The sequence below is a fragment of the Pseudochaenichthys georgianus genome, chromosome 5 (genome assembly GCF_902827115.2).
Source record: "Pseudochaenichthys georgianus chromosome 5, fPseGeo1.2, whole genome shotgun sequence".
Classification (NCBI taxonomy): domain Eukaryota; kingdom Metazoa; phylum Chordata; class Actinopteri; order Perciformes; family Channichthyidae; genus Pseudochaenichthys; species Pseudochaenichthys georgianus.
Genome location: NC_047507.1, coordinates 41,793,034 through 41,813,552, shown reverse-complemented (window position 1 = coordinate 41,813,552; position 20,519 = coordinate 41,793,034). Strand labels below are relative to the sequence as shown.

The 20,519-nt window shown below is 42.4% G+C and overlaps 1 protein-coding gene across 1 annotated transcript; it reads left to right on the top strand.

The window, feature by feature from the left end:
* The first annotated feature begins 4,913 nt into the window (after positions 1 to 4,913).
* LOC117446198 (serine incorporator 1) lies at positions 4,914 to 20,214 on the top strand. The gene is made up of 10 exons (XM_034082228.2): positions 4,914 to 5,172; positions 9,837 to 9,998; positions 10,540 to 10,733; positions 11,991 to 12,070; positions 12,153 to 12,290; positions 13,710 to 13,879; positions 15,223 to 15,313; positions 15,759 to 15,966; positions 17,379 to 17,606; positions 18,183 to 20,214. The coding sequence occupies exons 1-10, from the start codon at positions 5,134 to 5,136 to the stop codon at positions 18,316 to 18,318; spliced, it is 1,446 nt and encodes a 481-aa protein (XP_033938119.1). The 5' UTR covers positions 4,914 to 5,133; the 3' UTR covers positions 18,319 to 20,214.
* Positions 20,215 to 20,519: the final 305 nt, after the last annotated feature.

Sequence of the window (20,519 nt, the reverse complement as noted above, 5' to 3'; positions counted from 1 at the left end):
AGCCAATAAGACAGATGTTTATTTCCATTCAACTCTCTGGTTGGTCTGGTGGTGCCTTGCCTCTGTTGCATTCACTGAACACGGGAAATTACTACCCTGCCGTCCTCTCATGATGAGGTTCAGGTAAAGCATGGTCGGTTAATGTATTATATGATTGACTCAATAATATAATACATGACTTTGAGAGTAGGCAATCTAGGCATATTATCAAAATTAATTAAACATACTTATCACGACGACGGTGTACTGAGATAATTTTTTTTTCACTTTCTTTTTTTGCTAGGGGGCCCCTTACGGCCCCTACACACGGCGGCGTGCGTTGCCGCTTGGCGGTGGGCGTGTCTTGAGCTTGGGGAGTCAACGCGAGCAGCCCGACCAACAACCAACCACATGAATGTCCCGCCACGGACATACAAAGAAAAGCATTCATGCTACATCCATGCTGGCTAAATATACTGTCTATGCTTGCTAGCTGTCCATTCAAACGAAGTACACTGGATATAAACTCCCCAAACAGGCGAAAACCTACCAGTTTCACCCACTGTCTCTGCCACCTCCCTCCATGCCTGGCTCCTCCGGTTTGTATCCCTGTATGTAAAGAGGGACTGGTCATAGAGTACCGGGTGATTCCCTACCGCCACGATCATTTTCTCCTCTTTTTGTTGACATATGGGAAATAACTGCGGTCTGGCTCTCCCAACATACACTCGGTTTGATTGGCTAGTGCTTGTACTGTCAGATTTACATACAAGGGATTTGATTGGCTGATGCCTCCGTCGAGGCGGCAAAAGTAGAACATTGCTCTACTTTTGCATCGAGCACCCCGAGAGAAGCTACGCTTTGCTCCCACAATGCAGTTCGGCGAATCGTGACGTCACCCCATTCAAAGTGAATGGGCAGAAGCGTTGAAGCGGCAACGCACGCCGCCGTGTGGAGGGGCCGTCAGTGTCTGTGGGGCCCTAAGCGGCCGCTTATGTCGCTTAATGTGTCGGGCCGGCTCTGCAATGAGGAGTTGCAATGATTTATTTAAACAAATGACTCATGTCCTTGGCTCTCAGCTGAGGAGGAACAAGCTCCGCTGGCTCCATAGACCAGCCTCCACTGAATACGCTTGGTCTTATTCTTTTTTGACGGACATGAAGCAAGAAACGTATTCCCTGAGTAATAAAGCAAGCAGCTAAACCAACCTGATCTCACCAGAATGCGTGACTCCACCACGACTCCTTAACACCACAATGCGTGGTGGAGTCACGAACTTTGTTACATTTACGTGTCGGCACCACGCAAACAACCCGAATGTAAAGTGAATGAGGCTCCTTTGTCGTGGTGCACACACGCATTTCTACAACGTCCCGCAGTATTCTATACAACGTTTTTTAAATCTACTTTATAGCGTGTAGTAACTCACGGGAGGCTTCTTTTATTTTATTTGTATTCATAATTATTTTTATTTTTCGTCAGAATGTAAAAATTACATTAGTTACGAATTTGCGTTCTCAAAAAACAGTGCATTGTGTGTAATGCAACTGTGATTTTTATTAAATTAGTTTGTTTTTAAGGAAGGCCAGAGCTTCAGCTGTGTCAAATAGATTGTTCCCTTTAGTTAACGTTATTTAAAAGATAATGATCATGTCTTGTATTACGAGCGTCCATTCCCATTGGATAACGGAGAATTTTACACCCGGAAGTAAGTAGCCTATTCTCCTTACTGTCGATTGATTTTACAGTGATATCTGCACTACTCATCGACTAAAAAACACCAAATTGTCCTTGTTAATTACACAACATTGATTGGTTTGAATTGTGTGCAATGCTTTTGTATTTTCCCCCTGCATTCCATATGAAAAAAAAAAACGTTTCGTAAAAGAGAAAATCATACTTTATTCAGCAGTGCTTGCTTTACTCTTTGATAGTCATCACATGAATGCATTGTAATAAATGGTTTGGCTGCATTAAATATTACACATCTGTCTTAGTTCTTTATTTATCTACAGAGATCGGGCATCAGAATACACCGGAAACTATTCTTTTACCGTTCTGTTTTAATTTCACAATAAAGTTAGTAGTAATATTTTGTTTTGATATTATTGTTTTTTATTAACTACTAGACGACTGGGTCATGTTAAGACCATCTTTTTTTGGTTGCTATGGGTTTTTTCCATCGCTTTTGTGTTACAAATATCAAAACAATAACAAAATAATATTCGTCGTAAACTAAACCGGAAACAGCAGTATATTTTATTTTGTTAACACTGTAAACTTGACAGCCTTTTAACCCAAACCACCTACTGGTTAAAGCACGTTATTACACGTTTAGAGTAATTGCAATGCAGGAAGATTGTGTTGCTTTTTAATGACTGTTTAAAATGCCTTTTTCTTAATGTCTTTCATTTTTGTAACGCACATTTGAATGTGTTATATTTTATGAAAACATTCAAATAGTAAGAGTACATACAAAATAGTGGGAAAGTAGAAGGTCAATTATATAAATATAGAATAGAAAATATCAAGAAGATACTCAAATGATATCTAGAGTAAAACAGTTTAGTGCCTGATAGGAGGATGTGCTAACTAATAAGGCTTTATTTAAAGACATGTGCAGAATACGACAGTGTAATGGTGGAAGTACACACATTGATAGATGTCTTGTAATGCACTGTTGATGAACCTGTGACCCAAGTTTGTCATTCATTGCATAACTACGCTATTGTGTATATGATATGTCAATAAACCTTAGAAAATCTTGAAATCTTGAAAGGGATGTGCAAAATAGCAATTATATACAGTCTTTAATGAACTATTAGAGAATAACGAGTAATGAATATGCTTTAAACGGATCTGCAGATAAATATTTAGTCTTCTCAAGCACCAACTATCAAATATCTCTCCTGATTGTTGGCACTTGACAATCACCTTCACTGAATTTCATTCAGGTGTAACTAAAGTCTGATTTAAGGGTTGTTTATATTTCACATCATTAATCCAAATCTGTAAAGTAACTAAAATAAATGTAGTGGAGTAAAAATACCAGGTTAACCTTAAAGAAAGCCCTCAGGATTATAAAAGACCACCATCACCCCAGCCACAAACTGTTCTGTCTGCTGCAGTCTGGCAGGCGGTACCGCAGCATCCGGACTAAAACCACCAGACACAGAGACAGCTTCATCCCACAGGCTATACGATTATTAAACACCTGAACTTAGAAACAACATTCATCTGGCTGCTACTTAGACATTATTTATCTAATATATCATATTCCAATCACTTGTATATAGACTCTTATTGCACTATTTCACTATTTTTTCTGTGCATCTGTTTTATTGCGTAGCACTGTTGGAGGAGCCTGTGACCTAAGGGGGGGAGGGGGGTAGGACACGTTCGATTCCTGTTTTGAATAGTGTGCCATCGATGGGTTTCATTCCATTTCAAAGTCCTTTTGGACGCTCTGTGTAAACGTCGAGCATCCAATCACAGAGGTTGAGGACTGATCACGGGGTTTGTCAAGCTAAGCACATGGTGTAGTCCCAAACGATAGCTGAGGATTCTGGGTAGTGTAGTGTCTTCGGCCATCCGAAAACATATTTGTTTCTCCGAATCGAAGGGGGAAAATACAAAAGCATTGCACACAATTCAAACCAATCAACTTTGTGTAATTAACAAGGACAATTTGGTGTTTTTTAGTCGATGAGTAGTGCAGATATCACTGTAAAATCAATCGACAGTAAGGAGAATAGGCTACTTACTTCCGGGTGTAAAATTCTCCGTTATCCAATGGGAATGGACGCTCGTAATACAATACAGAGGACATGATCATTATCGTTTAAATAACGTTAACTGAAGGGAACAATCTATTTGACACAGCTGAAGCTCTGGCCTTCCTTAAAAACTAACTAATTTAATAAAAATCACAGTTGCATTACACACAATGCACTGTTTTTTGAGAACACAAATTCGTAACTAATGTAATTTTTACATTCTGACGAAAAATAAAAATTATTATGAATACAAATAAAATAAAAGAAGCCTCCCATGAGTCAGAGATGGAGTACTCGAGTCCTGGACTCGGACTCGAGTCGGACTTGAGTGCCGATTTTCGGGACTCGCGACTCGACTCGGACTCGCGCACTGATTGACGCGACTCGGACTTGGACTCGTGAATTCTCGCACAGGATGACTTGGACTCGGACTCGGACTCGTGAATTCCCCCATTCACGCATTCTGGTGAGATCAGGTTGAGCTAAACTGTTTTCTTAATCTTAGTCATATACTGCTGCTCAGTGTTCAATATGATACATGAACACACACAAAAAAAAAAAATATATATATATATGGGCTACTGTACATTGAAAATATGTTATAAATGATAGTTTTTTATCGATTTTATCGGTTCGTATGGTAAGTGGTGGATAGTAAATTAAGTACCTTTACTCAAGTACTGTACTCAAGTACAATGTTGAGGAACTGTCTGGTACGGAGTATTTTGACTATTCTAGTTTTAACTTCTACGCAACTACATTATAGAATCACATTTTGTATTTTTTACATTTATTTGAGAGCAGTTAGTTCGTAACTTTGTATGTTTTAGATTATAAGCTAATACAAAATATAAATCAATTGTAACATAAACATTACCTTATTGTTTTAGGTTATGATATCAAGCAGCAGAATATAAAGTAGGCCTACTTTAAATTATCTCTAAATGCAAGTATTTAATGCTGATAATGTTGTACTTTGAACTAAATTACATTTTGAATGCATGAGTTTAACTTGTAAAGTATTTGTTCAACTTCTTCCACCACTGCGTGTGGTGCACATCATGGTGCACATCATGGTGCACGGCTCACAACAGGTCAGCGTCGCGATGACGTAACCCGGCATGACGCTTTGAAAGACGCACGGAGCGGAAAGAAATCCTAACTCTGTACGTGTCACAAGCAGCCAGGCACACAGAGCGCTACTGAGGATTGACACATTGAGGTGTTTTAATTGTCCATGTTGTGTCCTGGGCTTCCTCACAGTGGGTTTAGCTGCTTTGTGTTTAATATCCACCCTGGAGGGACAGAGGAGGAGTAGGAGGACAGCGTGGGATCTACGGACTGTCCGCTCCTGTAACGGTACTGAAAGTGTTCAGACATGGGAGCTGTTCTGGGAGCCTTCTCTCTGGCAAGCTGCGTAAGTTATGACATTGCTATTATAAACTTTACAATATTGTTATTTACAACCACACTGTTTCACATTGACGAGAAACGTATGGTACGTATGGTGATGTCATGAAGAGCAAGCAACAGGTAGCCAATATCGCTTCATAGTACAGTACTCTGCCCTCCTCTCGTGGTCTCTGGGCTAAGATACCAGACAAATGATTACTTGGGCTCTCGGCTGGGGTTTATTGATGGCTTCTCCGCAAAGCACTACTTTCTCCTGCTAAATATGATATGTTATTGAATCGTTGAATCGTTTCATTCCGTTCCCACCTGTCCGACAGCTTGTTGCTGGGGACCTGGGGTGGGGACGGAGTCCGAACTCCATTCAAATAACCGAGCCTTTCTTTGCCTCACATTTAGGCAGATATAAGATATAAAACACATTCAGCTGATTCATTGGCATTTTTAAATGGTGCGTTTGAACCTTATAATTGTATAGCCCGAAATGTAATTTGACATTAAGAGACAGACAATTATGTTTACAGATATGGCACGATACGAATATGAAGACATCAATGCATAGAGCGAATCGAAAGGGTATTCTTGGTGACTCACAGTCACAAGAACATGCACATAGTGCAGCCTGTAGCTAAGATAAGATGCTAAATGTTGTTCAGAAGAGTCTAAAAGCATGTTTCCTAACACAGGGACAGTAAGAGAGCGCAGGGTTAGGCGGAACCGGTCATCTGCTGCTCTCACGTGCTTAATTGGATTAACTCTGCTTTGGTGCTTGTACCACCAACACGAGCGCCATATTATGAGTGCAGACGATGACAGCATGCATAAGGCGGGAAGAGAGCATTGAAATGAGTGGTTATGGTTAGGAACAATACGAGACGCTCGTCTGCTGTATGGATGAAAGGCTTAAAGTGGGGGGGGGGGTTATATGCTATATATTGGACTAATGGTGATTTAAAAAAAACTGGTCAGCAAATATTTAGGATTTTTACTTGATGAACAAATAGAAACATTTCCTTTTAATTAGAGGACTATCTCAAGAAAACTAGACACCATGTTTCAGAGGGGAGTACTCTGATAAACACACCTTTGTTATGTGGCATGTTATCATGGCCTACTGTCTGGAGCTAAGCTGACTTTGTCTAGCAGGCGTATTAAGTTGTTGACTATCTTCCGGCCTCCTTATCTCTACACACCGCTCTGCTGTTGGTGTAGGAGAGAGACACATGTAAAGCACTGTGGATAAGTCTTTGTTGTACATTACTACACAGGATGTTTGTCCATGCCAATGAACCAAGCCCTTCTTTAGGTTTAGGACAAAATATGGAGAATATGAAATTATTAATCCTCTGTAAAAAGTCTAACTCTCAAACCCATCTGGTTTACAACTCACAGTTCTCTATAGCTCAAGGACCATTTCCAGGATAAGAAGGATTTTTTACCCACCTGGGTCACTTTGGGCCACGAAAGGTTGGCATAACATTGTATTAATCACCATTTCATTGATATAGAGCAGGGGTGCCCAACCGGGCACCCCTGATATAGAGAGTATAATCACTCTGGTGTAAACAGCTTTACAACAAGTTATAGCACTTAGAGTCGTCTTGTTGTTGTTCAAAGGTGCCACTGTCGTTTACTTTAAATTAATCCCACAAAAAAGGTCGACCTAAATAAAACATTATTATGGTGGAGTTTTTAAAGATGAACATCTTCAGTAGAACCAGTACTGCATGATGAACTGACACTGTTGGTTTTGGACTCTTTACTTGATTTGTTTGAAATTAGGAACCATCTGTGGGATGAGATAATAAAGCAGGTTTACTGTAATGTGACTGATTGAACGCACAGATACACATGCAGAGCGTTGCCATGGACACTGAGTTTATTTTCTGTAAAAAGTTAGATTTCTTAAAATGATATTCCTTTCTTTATTACAGTTAATCAAACATTAGCTTATTTTCTCAACTGCCCTGTGCGTAGATATTTTTCATCCAAACACACAGAAATGTGTATTCATATTAATATCCATTTCTGGATATTAATATGAATACTGTATACAACGTTGTTGTACTAGAACATACATACACAGCTTTTTTCTTATTTTGTTGTATTATTGTGATCCACATGACCATAGAAAACACTGATTGATCCGCAACAAATCTGTTGTCTTAGTTATTAACTATAACGGTTAAATATTTGTATAGCATGTTACTGTCCTCTTAAAGTGCAATTAAAAATGTAGAAGCAATATTTCAATGTTTCAGTATTTAATGGCAGTAAAACAATCAAGAACATAAATACTGATGCTCACTTCAGTGGACATGCATAGTCTTAACCGTTCTTCTTCCAATACAGATTCTCTTTTCTGCGCCCTGTGGGATTCTTAATATTCTGCTAAAACTACGATGCAATCCCAGATTAAAGAAGCTCTGCAAACTAAACATGTCCTGTTGGTAGAACATGTTCAATGGTTGAAAAGGGAAAAGGCTAAATAGCAGATCATTGAAGCCGTTAGTCCAGGGTCTTCAGAGGGGACTGCCGTGCAGATGACCTTCACATGATAGTTCAGCAGTGTCTCGTGTTGAGTCCCATGCACCGTCCTAACAAGCAGGACAGATCCATTATCCTCAGCTTCCTGCTAATAAAGAGAAATACATGGGAACGTTTGTCATGCTCTGAATCTACTCACATTTTTTCCCAGGACAGTAACAGTTTTGTTTTGTCAAATATTTTACATTGCCAAGAATGGACGCCACAAAACTGTGTTTCACAACTAGAAAACGCTACATTGTATTAATAGCAATAGGCGCATTCACACCGCAGTACTTTTCCCACAAAGGTTCATGAGAACTTAGTTCATGAGAACTCTTTAGTTCTCATGAACTAGTACAGATCGTACAGATCGCGTTTACACCGGAATAAGTTCCTGGAGAAGGATTAGGCAAATGAAGCCACATTTGTCTTCTGCTTTGGGCTTACTGGCAGGCCGCAAACAACTTCACGGCGTATACTGCCACCCGAAGTCCCCGGAGTTGGGGACTGGCTTCAGTAGAAGCTGCTGGGAGTCCCAGCAGCTTCTACTGAAGCCTTCTGAGTAAATCGCCAGAACGCCGACACCTCCTCATCTCCACCGCTCCCATGTTTTATTTTGTGTTGCCATAAATTAGTCTCTCTGCGTTTCTGCGCTGGGCTAATGCTAATGCTAATAATGCTAATGCGAGGATAATAAAATGGCGGCTTCACAAAACTTTTTGGGAGTTTTACGGGGCGTGGTTTGCAATCCGCCCAGCCAATCAGACACAGGAACCTTTTTCTCCCACGAAAGTAGCTGCTCTCTAGCAGGGACGGAAAAGGGGGTGAAAAGGTTCTGATTAACTCGTTTTAGTTCCGGCTCTTATCGGAACTATATCGGAACTAAAGTGGGAAAAGTACTGCGGTGTGAACGCGGCTCTTAGCATTTTAGAAAAGGAGATGACACCAGTTGTGTTTAGGTGATAGACAGAGCTTGAAGTATCAGTTAAAGTAGAAGGCTTGTAAAGAGTTCATGTGAATTCAGTGAGAGAGGCAATGTCTTAGAGACTGTCGGGGGACACCTTACTTCTTCCTTCTCTCTGTCTGTACCTGTGTACTCTCATGTTCCCAATAACCCAGCTTCCCCAAATGTCTTTCTGGTGTCTATCTACGCCGGGATCCTGAGTCGCGGCTGATCCTGTTGCTGCAGTCCTGTGTCCTGGCTCCTCTATCCTGAGTCCTGGATTTGAGTCCTGGATTTGAGTCCTGGACTTCAAGTCGTGCCTTAGTCATGTGTCCGATCCAGAGTCCTGGATCCTGTATCCTGAGTCCTGGATCCTGTATCCTGAGTCCTGTATCCTGAGTCCTGTATCCTGAGTCCTGGATCCTGTATCCTGAGTCCTGGATCCTGAGTCCTGTATCCTGAGTCCTGGATCCTGAGTCCTGGATCGCGAGCCCTGAATCCTGAGTCCTGGATCCTGAGTCCTGGATCGCGAGACCTGAATCCTGAGTCGTGGCTGAACCTGTCTCTGCGGTCCTGCCTGACTCTCGTCATGCTGCTTCCCTGATGGCTTCCACAGGATTGCTGACATCCTCATGGATTCATCTTCTTCTTACAGACACATGCATTTCCTAACATTCGGTCTATATGCTGTAAAATGTATTATCTCTTGGATTTACACACGGCATCTATTGCACGTCTGTCCGTCCTGGGAGAGGGATCCCTCCTCTGCTGCTCTCTCTGAGGTTTCTCCATGTTTCCCTTAAACTGTGGGTTTTCTCTGGAAGTTTTTCCTTGTACGATGTGAGGGTCTAAGGACAGAGGGTCTGAGGACAGAGGGTCTAAGGACAGAGGGTCTAAGGACAGAGGGTCTGAGGACAGAGGGTCTAAGGACAGAGGGTGTCGTATTGTCATACTGATATTCTGTACACACTGTGAAGTCCACTGAGACTAATGTAACATTTGTGATATTGGGCGATATAAATAAACATTGACTGACTGATTGACTGAGGTGCGAGTAATGAAAGCGCTTGGAGTAAAAAGGGAGTGAAAGCATCTGCATTTATAAGTTTCTGCAGATTTGTTTTCACCTAAATGTGTGTCCTGTGTTTGGTGCTCCTGCTTTCACATGCAGATGATGAAGTGATTGTGTGTGTGTCCAGCTGCCGTGCCTGTGTAGCAGCGCCACCTGTCTGCTGTGCAGCTGCTGTCCCAGCACCAGGAACTCCACGGTGACCCGGATCATCTACGCCTTCATCCTGCTGCTGGGCACCATGGTGGCCTGCATCATGCTGTCCCCGGGGGTCGACCAGCAGCTTAAAAGGGTATGAGTGAACTGTGGAGATATATAACACATGTTTATTCACGGCAATGCTCTAGTTCTGTGTCAAACAGAACAGTCCCAGCTCTCCTGTGTTCTCATTCTGTTCCCAGTCCTTGTTCCAGAGGTTTCCATTACAATCATAACGTGTGATGAAGTTCACTGACATTACAAAGATGTCTCATGACGCCGGATACAAAGGTTTAATTCAGCTGGAGCTGCCTACTTGTTATTACTTAAGAGCTGACTCTGTTGCAGATAGATGATGTGGCAGATGAGTACGAATGGAAGCATCTGATTTGTTCTCTGGCAGTTATTTTCACCAACACCATTGTGCAGGCCGTGTCTAAAACTCTATCAATAATAACTCTTAAAAGTCCTACGGTTTAAACGTAACAAAAACCGATGTGTTGGCTACTAAAAGTGTCACTGAACAAGATCACAAGGCACAGACGTTCTCGTGTACTTAGGGTTGCCCGGTAACTGGCCCGGTGCTTCCGAACTTCAGCTCCTGCTCTTTTGAACCCTTCCCGTGTGCGCTGTAGATCCCTGGCTTCTGTGAAGACGGGGCCGGCTCCTCTATCCCTGGCATGCAGGCCGATGTCAACTGTGAGATGTTCGTGGGCTACAAGGCAGTGTACCGCATCTGCTTCGGCATGAGCATGTGGTTCCTGGGGTTTTCCATCCTGATGGTTAACATCAAGAACAGCAGAGACCCCCGTGCCGCCATCCACAACGGGTAAGCCCCGCAGTAACAGCAGCAGCTCAGGCACTCCATCACCAACACTGACTCCGCTTCATGTACCTGAGCACGGTTTCAAAGTATTCTCACTGCAGGTGTTTCACGTGTGGTGAGAGCAGAGACAGAGCAGGCTGGTATCAAAGGCGTCTGCAGAGCTGTTGATTAAAACATAAAGGACTGTCTCTCTCTGCACTCGGAGGATATCAGCTATACGACATGTCATTCGGCCGGTGGCCTTTGTCCCACTCACACCTCTTTTATTTTCATAACAGACAGCACATTACTCATCTATTGATTTGTGTGTACAAGATAAACCATGTAACAACATTGCAACACAGACAATTCCTAGAGCAGAAAGGATCATGTGGGCATATATGAAAAAGATAACCCTAACCCAAAAAGCAAACACAAACAAACAATACTGCCAAGTTCTTATTTAATTATCTGCACTTCATTTTTGTTTGTTTTCCCATGTCCCACCTTATTAAGAACTTCATTTCAATACCTTGAAACTGCAGTTGCTTATTTAAAACGTCTATTTATCGCTATTTTTACATAGATTCTCCAAAGGATTGCCTTATTCTAGGCGTCTCAAAAGGCCAATTGAATATTTGTATCACAACAAGATAGAAATAGAGGCGTGTCTCCAGGAGTTTCCATGTTCACACACACACACACACACACACACACACACACACACACACACACACACACACACGTTGCAGCTGGTCTTAAGGCTGAAAGGTCTGTCTTGAGGATGTCGCCTGCTCTTGTCCCTGTATGGCAGGGGTACTCACACCTTTATGTTAAAGGTCCACTTGTGAATGTTGTACAATATCTCTGGTCCGGATCAATGCCAGTGAATGCGTGTCACGCTCGCGCACACAAGCAAATATATATGCACGTTCACTCTCACAACGCGTCAGACACGAGAAAATATACATTCATTTACATCAGAATCAGAAAGTTTTTATTTTGTATAGTTTTTATTTTTTATAATGGGACACAGGGTTCGGTCCGGATTGATTTGCTGTTCGGCCGGGGTTTGAGAAGCCCTGCTTTAGTCATGTGGACAGTTGTGACGTCTGAGCAGATCTGATTGTTTGTCCCACATTAAACCTCGCAGTGTGTTCGTGTTCTTTGATCAGAGGAAACGCTGGGGACTCAGCTTTGACCTGAAGGATCGCTGTTTAGAAATGCTTTCAAACTCTATGTGTATGTACATCCTACTATGATCAGCTGTTGTTTTCTCAGATTCTGGTTCTTTAAGTTTGCTGCCCTGGTGGCAGTCACGGTCGGTGCCTTTTATATTCCAGATGGGCCTTTCACCTACAGTAAGAACTTCCCATTCTACATTTAGTATGACTTCCAATATACAGAGTGAGTTACTGATGAGCTGTGTGTCTGTGGTTGCAGCGTGGTTTGTGGTGGGCTCTGGGGGGGCTTTCTGCTTCATCCTGATCCAGCTGGTGCTGCTGGTGGACTTCGCCCACTCATGGAACGAGTCCTGGGTGGAGAAGATGGAGACCGGCAGTTCCAGGTGCTGGTACGCAGGTCAGTGACTCAACAGTGTGTACAACATGATACACTGCATAGTACTTCCAAGTATGTTGGAGCGTGTGTTTTGTTAATACGTTGGAATTCAACAATAAGATACGTTTGTAAGTAATAACATGCAGACTAAGTATGGGATAATGTGTGAACCCGACAACTTACTGTTTGAATCAATATTTGACACAATATATTGATTTAAGCAGGATTTCATTGATTTAAAAAAGATTATATTACTTTCGCTAAGAAAGAAATAGTCTGTTCTACTGCCTTTTCTTCTGTGACTGTCCAAGTCTGTACACAACATTCGGCCGTTCACGGAAACAACCGATTACGACCGAGAAATGCGTATCATTACGGTGCTTATTAAGCATTTTACAACTTATACCGTAAGTTGTAAAAGTGCTTTGTTTTGAACGTTCATCAGTATTATAATCAAACAGAAATATGAACGTTAGTTTTTACTGAAATGATCAAATAAAGTCAACATTTCACAGAGTTTACTGAGCTGTGTGGAGTTTGTTCAACTTCTAAAAGATGTTTGAATGGTGATATTCACAGTGATAGATGTTAAGGACTAACGTTTATAATAAATACATCTGTATTGATTTTAAGATCTTTTCATACAATCATACGTATTGGGATCATTTGTATTAATGTGGACCGGAGTGAGAGGGTGACGAGCACAAGTTTCACTTTCCTTTTTTATTTCAATTCCAGCTTTGGTCATGAAGAATATGTTTCTCTGTTGTCCACGTTCATAAAGCAAAGCAGCAGCATCAGAGCACGGAGCAGAGTCTCTAGATGAGGTCACAGTAGTCCCTCGTTCTTATTGAACATCCATGTTGTAGTCCGCTGTATAGAAAACTGTGGTTTCCATGGTTCCCCCACAGCAGCAGACGCACAAAATGACGTCCGCTGGCGCATCATAAACACGTCGGATAGTGAAAGTGCATTCGGATTCTCTAAAGTACCTCAGTCTCTTCTCCTAAGTCCTTTTGAATTCTCCTATCCACTATCCCTTAACCCCGTGACGTTTCACTCAGAGGTCAAGGAATAGACGATAGGGTTAGAACTTAGGAGCTGATCTTTGGACTATTCGACTGCAGCCCCCGTCTCTCTTCTTCTGCTGTTCCCTTTAGTGTTTACTTCCTGTCTCTCTTCAACCTCTTTTCTTCTCTTACACTGCTTTTCTTGATCTTATTCTCCTTTATTTTCTATTCATTTGTGCTGTGCACAATTAAATAAATGTTCAAAAGGTATTCCGTGGTGTTTTCTGTTGGAGGAAAGCTCATTTGTATTTTTTAGCTGACGTTAAATTGACCGGACTTCTTTTTGCTAGTTGATATGACTGCAAAGATTCCTTAATCCTTAGCAGTGGCCTGCTATCAGATATGAACCTTTTCTCCCTTGTGTTTTTAGCGCTGCTGGCGGTCACTCTCATCAACTACATCCTGTCCTTTACTGCTGTGCTGCTGTTCTTCATCTTCTACACAAAGCCTGATGGATGCTCCATCAACAAGTTCTTCATCAGCTTCAACATGCTGTTCTGCCTGGTGGCCTCCTTCCTCTCCGTGCTGCCTAAAGTTCAGGTGCAGCAGTGGGGGGCGCGTTGTTAGCTTCGGTGCTAGCGAGCTAGTGGCCGGGTCTCAAACGGTTTGGTCACCATTAATGTAAACAATTATTTCCGAGGCACACGTTTATGTGATCATTATAGTTATAAAACAATAAGAGAATAAATGAAAAACAGCTTTGAAATACTATGACAGTAAAACAAGAATAAAGTTTAAAAGGGTGATTTGTAAAATATCCATAAAGAAAAAGTAAATCTGTTTACAGTTCTGTGTTGAGAGAGGAATCCATAGATCTCTCATGTTGCTCTCAAAGTGCAGCAGATTGATGCTTTCAACTTCAACATTTAAAAATCTTCCCGGGGGAGCTTTGTTTTATTATCACTGTTCTAGCAAAGGAATGCTCACGTTCATATTGATGTATTTTAAGAAATGTTAACTTGCCCATTACGTGGTTATTTGTCTTGTGTACATATAGTAAGGGTTATTAGCAGTACAGGCTAATAATAGTGATACAGTCATCATACTATCAATGTAAATCAAAATAAAAGTTCAGCTCCCCTCATCGATATGCTGTTAATGAAAATGCTGGTTTAAAAAACTATGATTTCTTAACAAACTAAATTGGGTCAATACAGACGTTAATGATAGTCAGTGGAAAAGAGAAATCATAGAGACAGTTTTTAAGAGGAGCATCACTGGTGGGTACCTGCTGCTCAGTGGCTGTTGCGTACAAATGAAGACAAAACCACGATAGGGGAAGCTGCAGATATAGCAGACTGCATATTAAATACAGGCATTATATTTTGAAAAGGACTATGGTCTGACACCAAGCGTGTGCCTCCACCATCTGTGTATTCTCACCATTTCCATCAACTTACAAATATCCCAACAAAAGATAAACTGTTGTGACTGTTAACCTCGCAGCTGTGTGTTTGGTGTCTGCATGTTAACGTGTGAAACTGAAACTCCAGCTGGGCTCAATGTTCACTGTCGGGTTCGGGTGACATTTGTGGAACAGATTAAAAAGCCCTTTGGGTTTTGAACTACATTATCTTTGCAGTGCTGCTCTGAGAACAAGTTACTCCTCAGTGTCAGCAGAACCACAGACAGATTGTTGGTTGTATACAAAAGGAACAGAAGGTCGACTCTATATCAATGTAACTGATGTCAGTTAAGGCCAATTCACTGTAAGCAAGCAGTATGTTTCTTACTCTAAAGATGAGTCCTTTCCATGAGTCCTTAAATGTGTATATTTGGGAGAGAATGATCTTTACATGTCACTTGTTAGACGCAGCTATCATGGAGGATTTCATGTTATTTATGTTTCATTGTCTGCCCGTTTGATCTGTGTGTATCCTCAGGAGTCGCAGACCCGTTCAGGTCTCCTGCAGTCCTCCATCATCACCCTGTACACCATGTATCTCACCTGGTCCGCCATGACCAATGAACCTGGTGAGCATGTCAGCTGCCTGCGGGAATCCCTGCTGTAAACATGGATTCCATTGGAATGAGCAGAAACAATCGGAATCCATTCGCTAACCAAGGAACCGGGCGGTGGTTCTGTCTCTGGTGTTCTGTGGAAAGAAATAGCCTCTTTCTACGTCATAAGACTTTGACTTATACCTTTCGTTTGATATGCTTTTGTTCAGAAAGCATGAGCTACATGTTTAATTCCTCCATAGAATGTAAAGTGTTCACACACAAAGCATTGCTATTGATTTAATATGGTCGAAGTCAAATGTGCACGCTCCTCTCAAGGATCTCGTGTCTCATGTCTGTTTTTCCAAAGAACGTGTTTTAAGGCCTATGAGAGGCAACAGCACGTCTGAAAGTAAGAAGCAACGACTGTCCCCCTTTCTACTTAAACCCCCCGTGCTTGTTTAATCCCCCCCCTCAGATCGAGAGTGTAACCCCAGCCTGCTGAGCCTCTTCCAGCAGATAGCAGTGCCCACCCTGGCCCCTCTGGAGATGGAGAACCAGACGGCGGTGCTGATCCTGGGCCCGGACACAGTGGAGCCCGTCCTTACGTCCCCCTACCTACCGTGGTGGGACGCCCAGAGCATCGTGGGGCTCGCCATCTTTGTCCTCTGCATCCTCTACTCAAGGTCGGCTGAGATTAGAAACAATGAGATCACCTCATGCAAACTACTTTCATTCACAAACCTCCCACAAGGTCCACACATGTTCCCATGAGCATCATGTGGAGTGCGGCTGGGACGGGCCGAATCCCAGGTTTGAGTGGATTGTTGATCGGCCGGCCCACAGTGACACGCTTCCAATACGAACACAGTGGTTTCACTCAGAGGATTTAGTTAGTGTGGCTGTTTGTCACAGCTCATCATCCCGGAGGTTTCATCACATGCGAGCCTTCTTCGCTGTCATAAGCAAACGAATAACGATGTGACCTGTGACGAACACTGACTTCAGAAATATAACTAACATCTAATATTCACTGGCAACAGCCTCACAGATAAAGTTCCATTCAAATGTTTTCTTACTAACTACCCGTGTTTATGAGACAGGCACTCCTCAGTAGGGCTGCCCTCGACTAAAGATCTTTCTAGTCATCAGTGAAGGCGATTAGTCGACTCATCGGCGCACGTTTATGATACATTATGATTATAGATATATACATGGGTCAGGGTTTTTTTATTCTTTTGTTTTTCCCAAAATGGTTTCAGTTTCAAAGGCTGATAAAGAGCGTTATTATAACAGCATGGCACGTTGTGCTTCACATCAAATATAAAATAAAACTGTAATAACGAACATTTGAAATATGAATTAAATGTAGAGAGCGCATGAGAATCACAGCGCACGGCACGGACGCAGCGGTGTGAACAGCAGAAGCTCCGCTAAGGATTCTTATTGTGTGTGTGTGTGTGAACAAGCAGCGAGGACACACGGAACATTTAGTTCTAGTTTCTATCATTCATATCTGAATATAACAACAACCCAATAAATACCAGAGGAAACGGAAACACTGAAAATATGAGCGTCGGCAAAAATCCCTCCGCATTCCGCCCTCATCGTGAAATGAAAGCTTTGTCGTTTTCTGAGCTCAGCGTGATATTATAGGGTAGGGTAGGCTGCTGCTGTTCCTCAGCACACGTTGGGTTAATTAAGCTCTGTGTTGTCATGAAGCCGCATCAGGAAGCCGCGCTCCGACGGTGTGCAGGGGGAGACTCTTTGCCTCGCAGTTCGCATGTCACCTTGTGGCCCTTTACTCGCTCAGAAAGATCCACACTTTGGATCTCCTGCCCGACCAAAGTCTGAGGGCTTCCCGGCTGACGCGCCACATGCAGCGCACGGATGGAGCTTTTTGTTCAACTAAGCGACTAATGGAAAGCTGCTCGATTAAGACTTTATTGGTCGACTAGTGGTTATTGCACTACAGGGGGCCGCCCCACCCCTCAGTTTGCTTTGAGTATGGTTTTACTCTTCAGGGCTATTGAACCTTTCTATAAATGTATCATTTCCAAATAGACACAGTATCCATGTTTCTGTGTTCTGCCCTCAGCATCCGGTCGTCCAGCACTAGCCAGGTGAACAAGCTGACCATGGCGTCCAAAGACTCGGCCATCCTGGCGGAGGAGGGCAGCAGCTCCGACCTCTCCGAGGAGACCCCGGGGCCCCGGAGGGTGGAGGACAACGAGCGGGACCTGGTGCAGTACAGCTACTCCTTCTTCCATTTCATGCTCTTCCTGGCCTCCCTGTACATCATGATGACCCTCACCAACTGGTACAGGTCAGTCCTGCACACAGCCCCCCCCAGAAAGTAACACATGTGGATTTACACCCAGCGTCCTTTGAGCAACCTCACCTGCTTCTGCAATACTCTGATGTTCTTCGGTTAGAAGAGTCTTTTGGTTAAGAGGCCTTTTGGGTTTTTCAGCATGTTTGTATTCATTTGCAGAGAAATAGATGCTCACCCCAGAGAATAGATGAAACACTAGCATGAGAGGCTGGAACTGGGCGAGTGACCCTTTAGTCAGAAAGGCCACCATTAGGAACATGGTTGAAAATGATGGCATTTCCCTCAAATGGTTCGTCTGGCTGATTGTCCCACAGCGGTTACTAAGTCATCTGTTTTAAACATATATTAACATACAGACCAAGTTCAGCTTTCACCTTCTTGCTGCTCTTTCCAGTGAGGCCTTACCCGACGACCTTTGTAGCTTATGGCGTCTCTAGATCTAAAAGTGATCTTACTTGGATGTAAAGCCCTCCAGTGAGTTTCACCTTGTCTTCTGAAACAATAGTTTGTTGTAAAGGAAAGACGTTATAAGCAGATTGATGTTAATGCCTGTTGTGTTCTTGACAGCCCTGATGCAGACTACACAGTGACCAGCAGCTGGCCAGCAGTGTGGGTGAAGATCACCTCCAGCTGGGTGTGTTTGGCCCTGTACGTGTGGACCCTGGTGGCCCCCATGATCCTCACCAACAGAGACTTCAGCTGAGCAGCGTCTGGTTCTCTTTTTACACAAACTCTGACCACTTTGCCTACGTCGTACTTTCAAAATGCTCTCAATGTATGCTTGGGCTTGAGATTAGCTTCACTATTTAAAGGGGGCCTTATTATAATATCATAGTGACATCACTCTTTAATACTCGTGCTTCTATTGGCTAGCGCTCAACACATTCTGCGTGATAGGCTAAGAACATCTGTAAGCGGTTGACCAATCACAACAGAGCTGGCCAGCTAACCAATCAGAGCAGACTGGGCCCTGGTTTCAGACAACATTGTGTAACCTTGTCTTTATTGGGACTCAGGTCCAAAGTAAAACTAGAGTCACATTTTGATCACATGCTCTTAATAATATGAATTCATGCTGTAACTGTAACAAATACTAGTTACAGTTAATCAAGTACAAATAGTTTCTACACTGCTTAAAAGATGAATGTATTACTGTACTCATAATGAAGTGCCCTCAGTCCGCTCAGTGGCGCGTTGCTATGCCTTCCAATGCCTTCCAATGCCTTATGTCTATCAAATATTTAGATATGTGAAAATATGAAGAGTATTATGTGTAGTGTCGTAAAGATTGCTGATAGAAAACATGACGCATTCTGCAATATGACTTCAAGTCAATTTAAGTGTCAGCCAAATATTTATGGACCCAGATATTTTCTCTAAGGCGTTGTAAGAGCCCTTTAGGCACATTATTTTATGGTACTGAATTGTGGTTTTGTGAGCCAATTGAATATTCTTTAATTGAACTTAAATGAGCTGAATAACTAGGAATTATTATTTGACTGTTTTGTTATCTTGCTTATGGACTGCTCTAGTTGACGGTTTGTTATGATTAATAAAAAGCCATCGTAGGAGCGTGCTCAGGTATAATGACGCTGCCAGCATGACGCAGCAGGAAGTCTAGAGAGGCAGTTGGAAAAGTTGACCGCACACATCCGTATTCTTTGTTTATTTGTTTAAATACCGTGCACATGTGGCACGTCGGCAGTGGGCCGCCAGCTGATCCATTGCACCTCTCAATAAAGCACCTGAATGGAACGAGCAAGGTATCTGATTTTTTTTTAATATACTTGAGTCAATACAGGAGCTCGCCTCCTAGACGAAGTGGCCTTTGAACATTAATTTTCTTTGGACAATTGGCCACTACAGGTGTGATCGCTTCAGGTTGTAACACATATATAGAATGAAAGAACTGCGCTTGATCACACATGTATGAAACACACGTCAAAGGGTGTGTGTTTCATACGATCTTACCTATAACAAAGTCATAGTTTGAATCCATGCCGTGTTTTGTACGAGTTTCAGGTCGTGCTAAATGAATACTTTATATGTTTAGGACTGATTTCAAGCAGACTGCTATTCTGCCACTGAGCAAACGCCTTGTAAACCCAAGATATGAACTGGATGTGAGTTCTCATCTCGGTTCAACTCCATATTCATACCTCCCTTCTTGCACTACGTTATCATTGTTTATGAACAATAGCATTGATCATCCTCGTCTCGGTTTGAAAGGATCATCAATAGTCAATCCAACGGAGAATCTGTTTGTTATAAAGTAGCTTTTAACAAAGCTGTCTGGACATGGAAACGCTGTTGGAACATTCATTGTGCAAACACTATCAAATAATAAAAGCTTTTTACTACTCTACTCGAATGTTGCAGAGTGACTTCATGCCGGCTCCAGAACCCAACAGTGAGCCCTAAGGACAGTGTGAGCCTGGCTAAGCTGCACCCGAACTGAAGGGCCGTCACAGAACTGGTACAAGATGCATCGTTCTCTTTCCCACCTGTCACCTGTAGAGCTCCTCAGGAGAGCCAATCACAGGGCAGCTTTTCTGACAGGGAAACCAAAGTGTTTGCTAAATAGTACAATCAAATGATTTAACACTATTTATTAAATGTTTTCTCGCTGAATGTTGGAGCTTAACATTAGTGTGTGTTGTTGTTTAGTAACTCTGAGGGATGTAATGTGCCCTCACATTGCGTCTTTAGATATTAAATGATTTTAAAGTTCCTTGGGGGGCAGGAGAACTCATGAGAATGCATACTGGGCAGAAATAAACTGCTGAGTATAAAGCCAATATCTTACAAATATATTCTTTTCTAATCAATGAATCCCCCACAATCCTTTGTAACACATTCTTCTCTGGGTCTGCATTTTATAGACAGAGTTCCGGTGTTTACGTT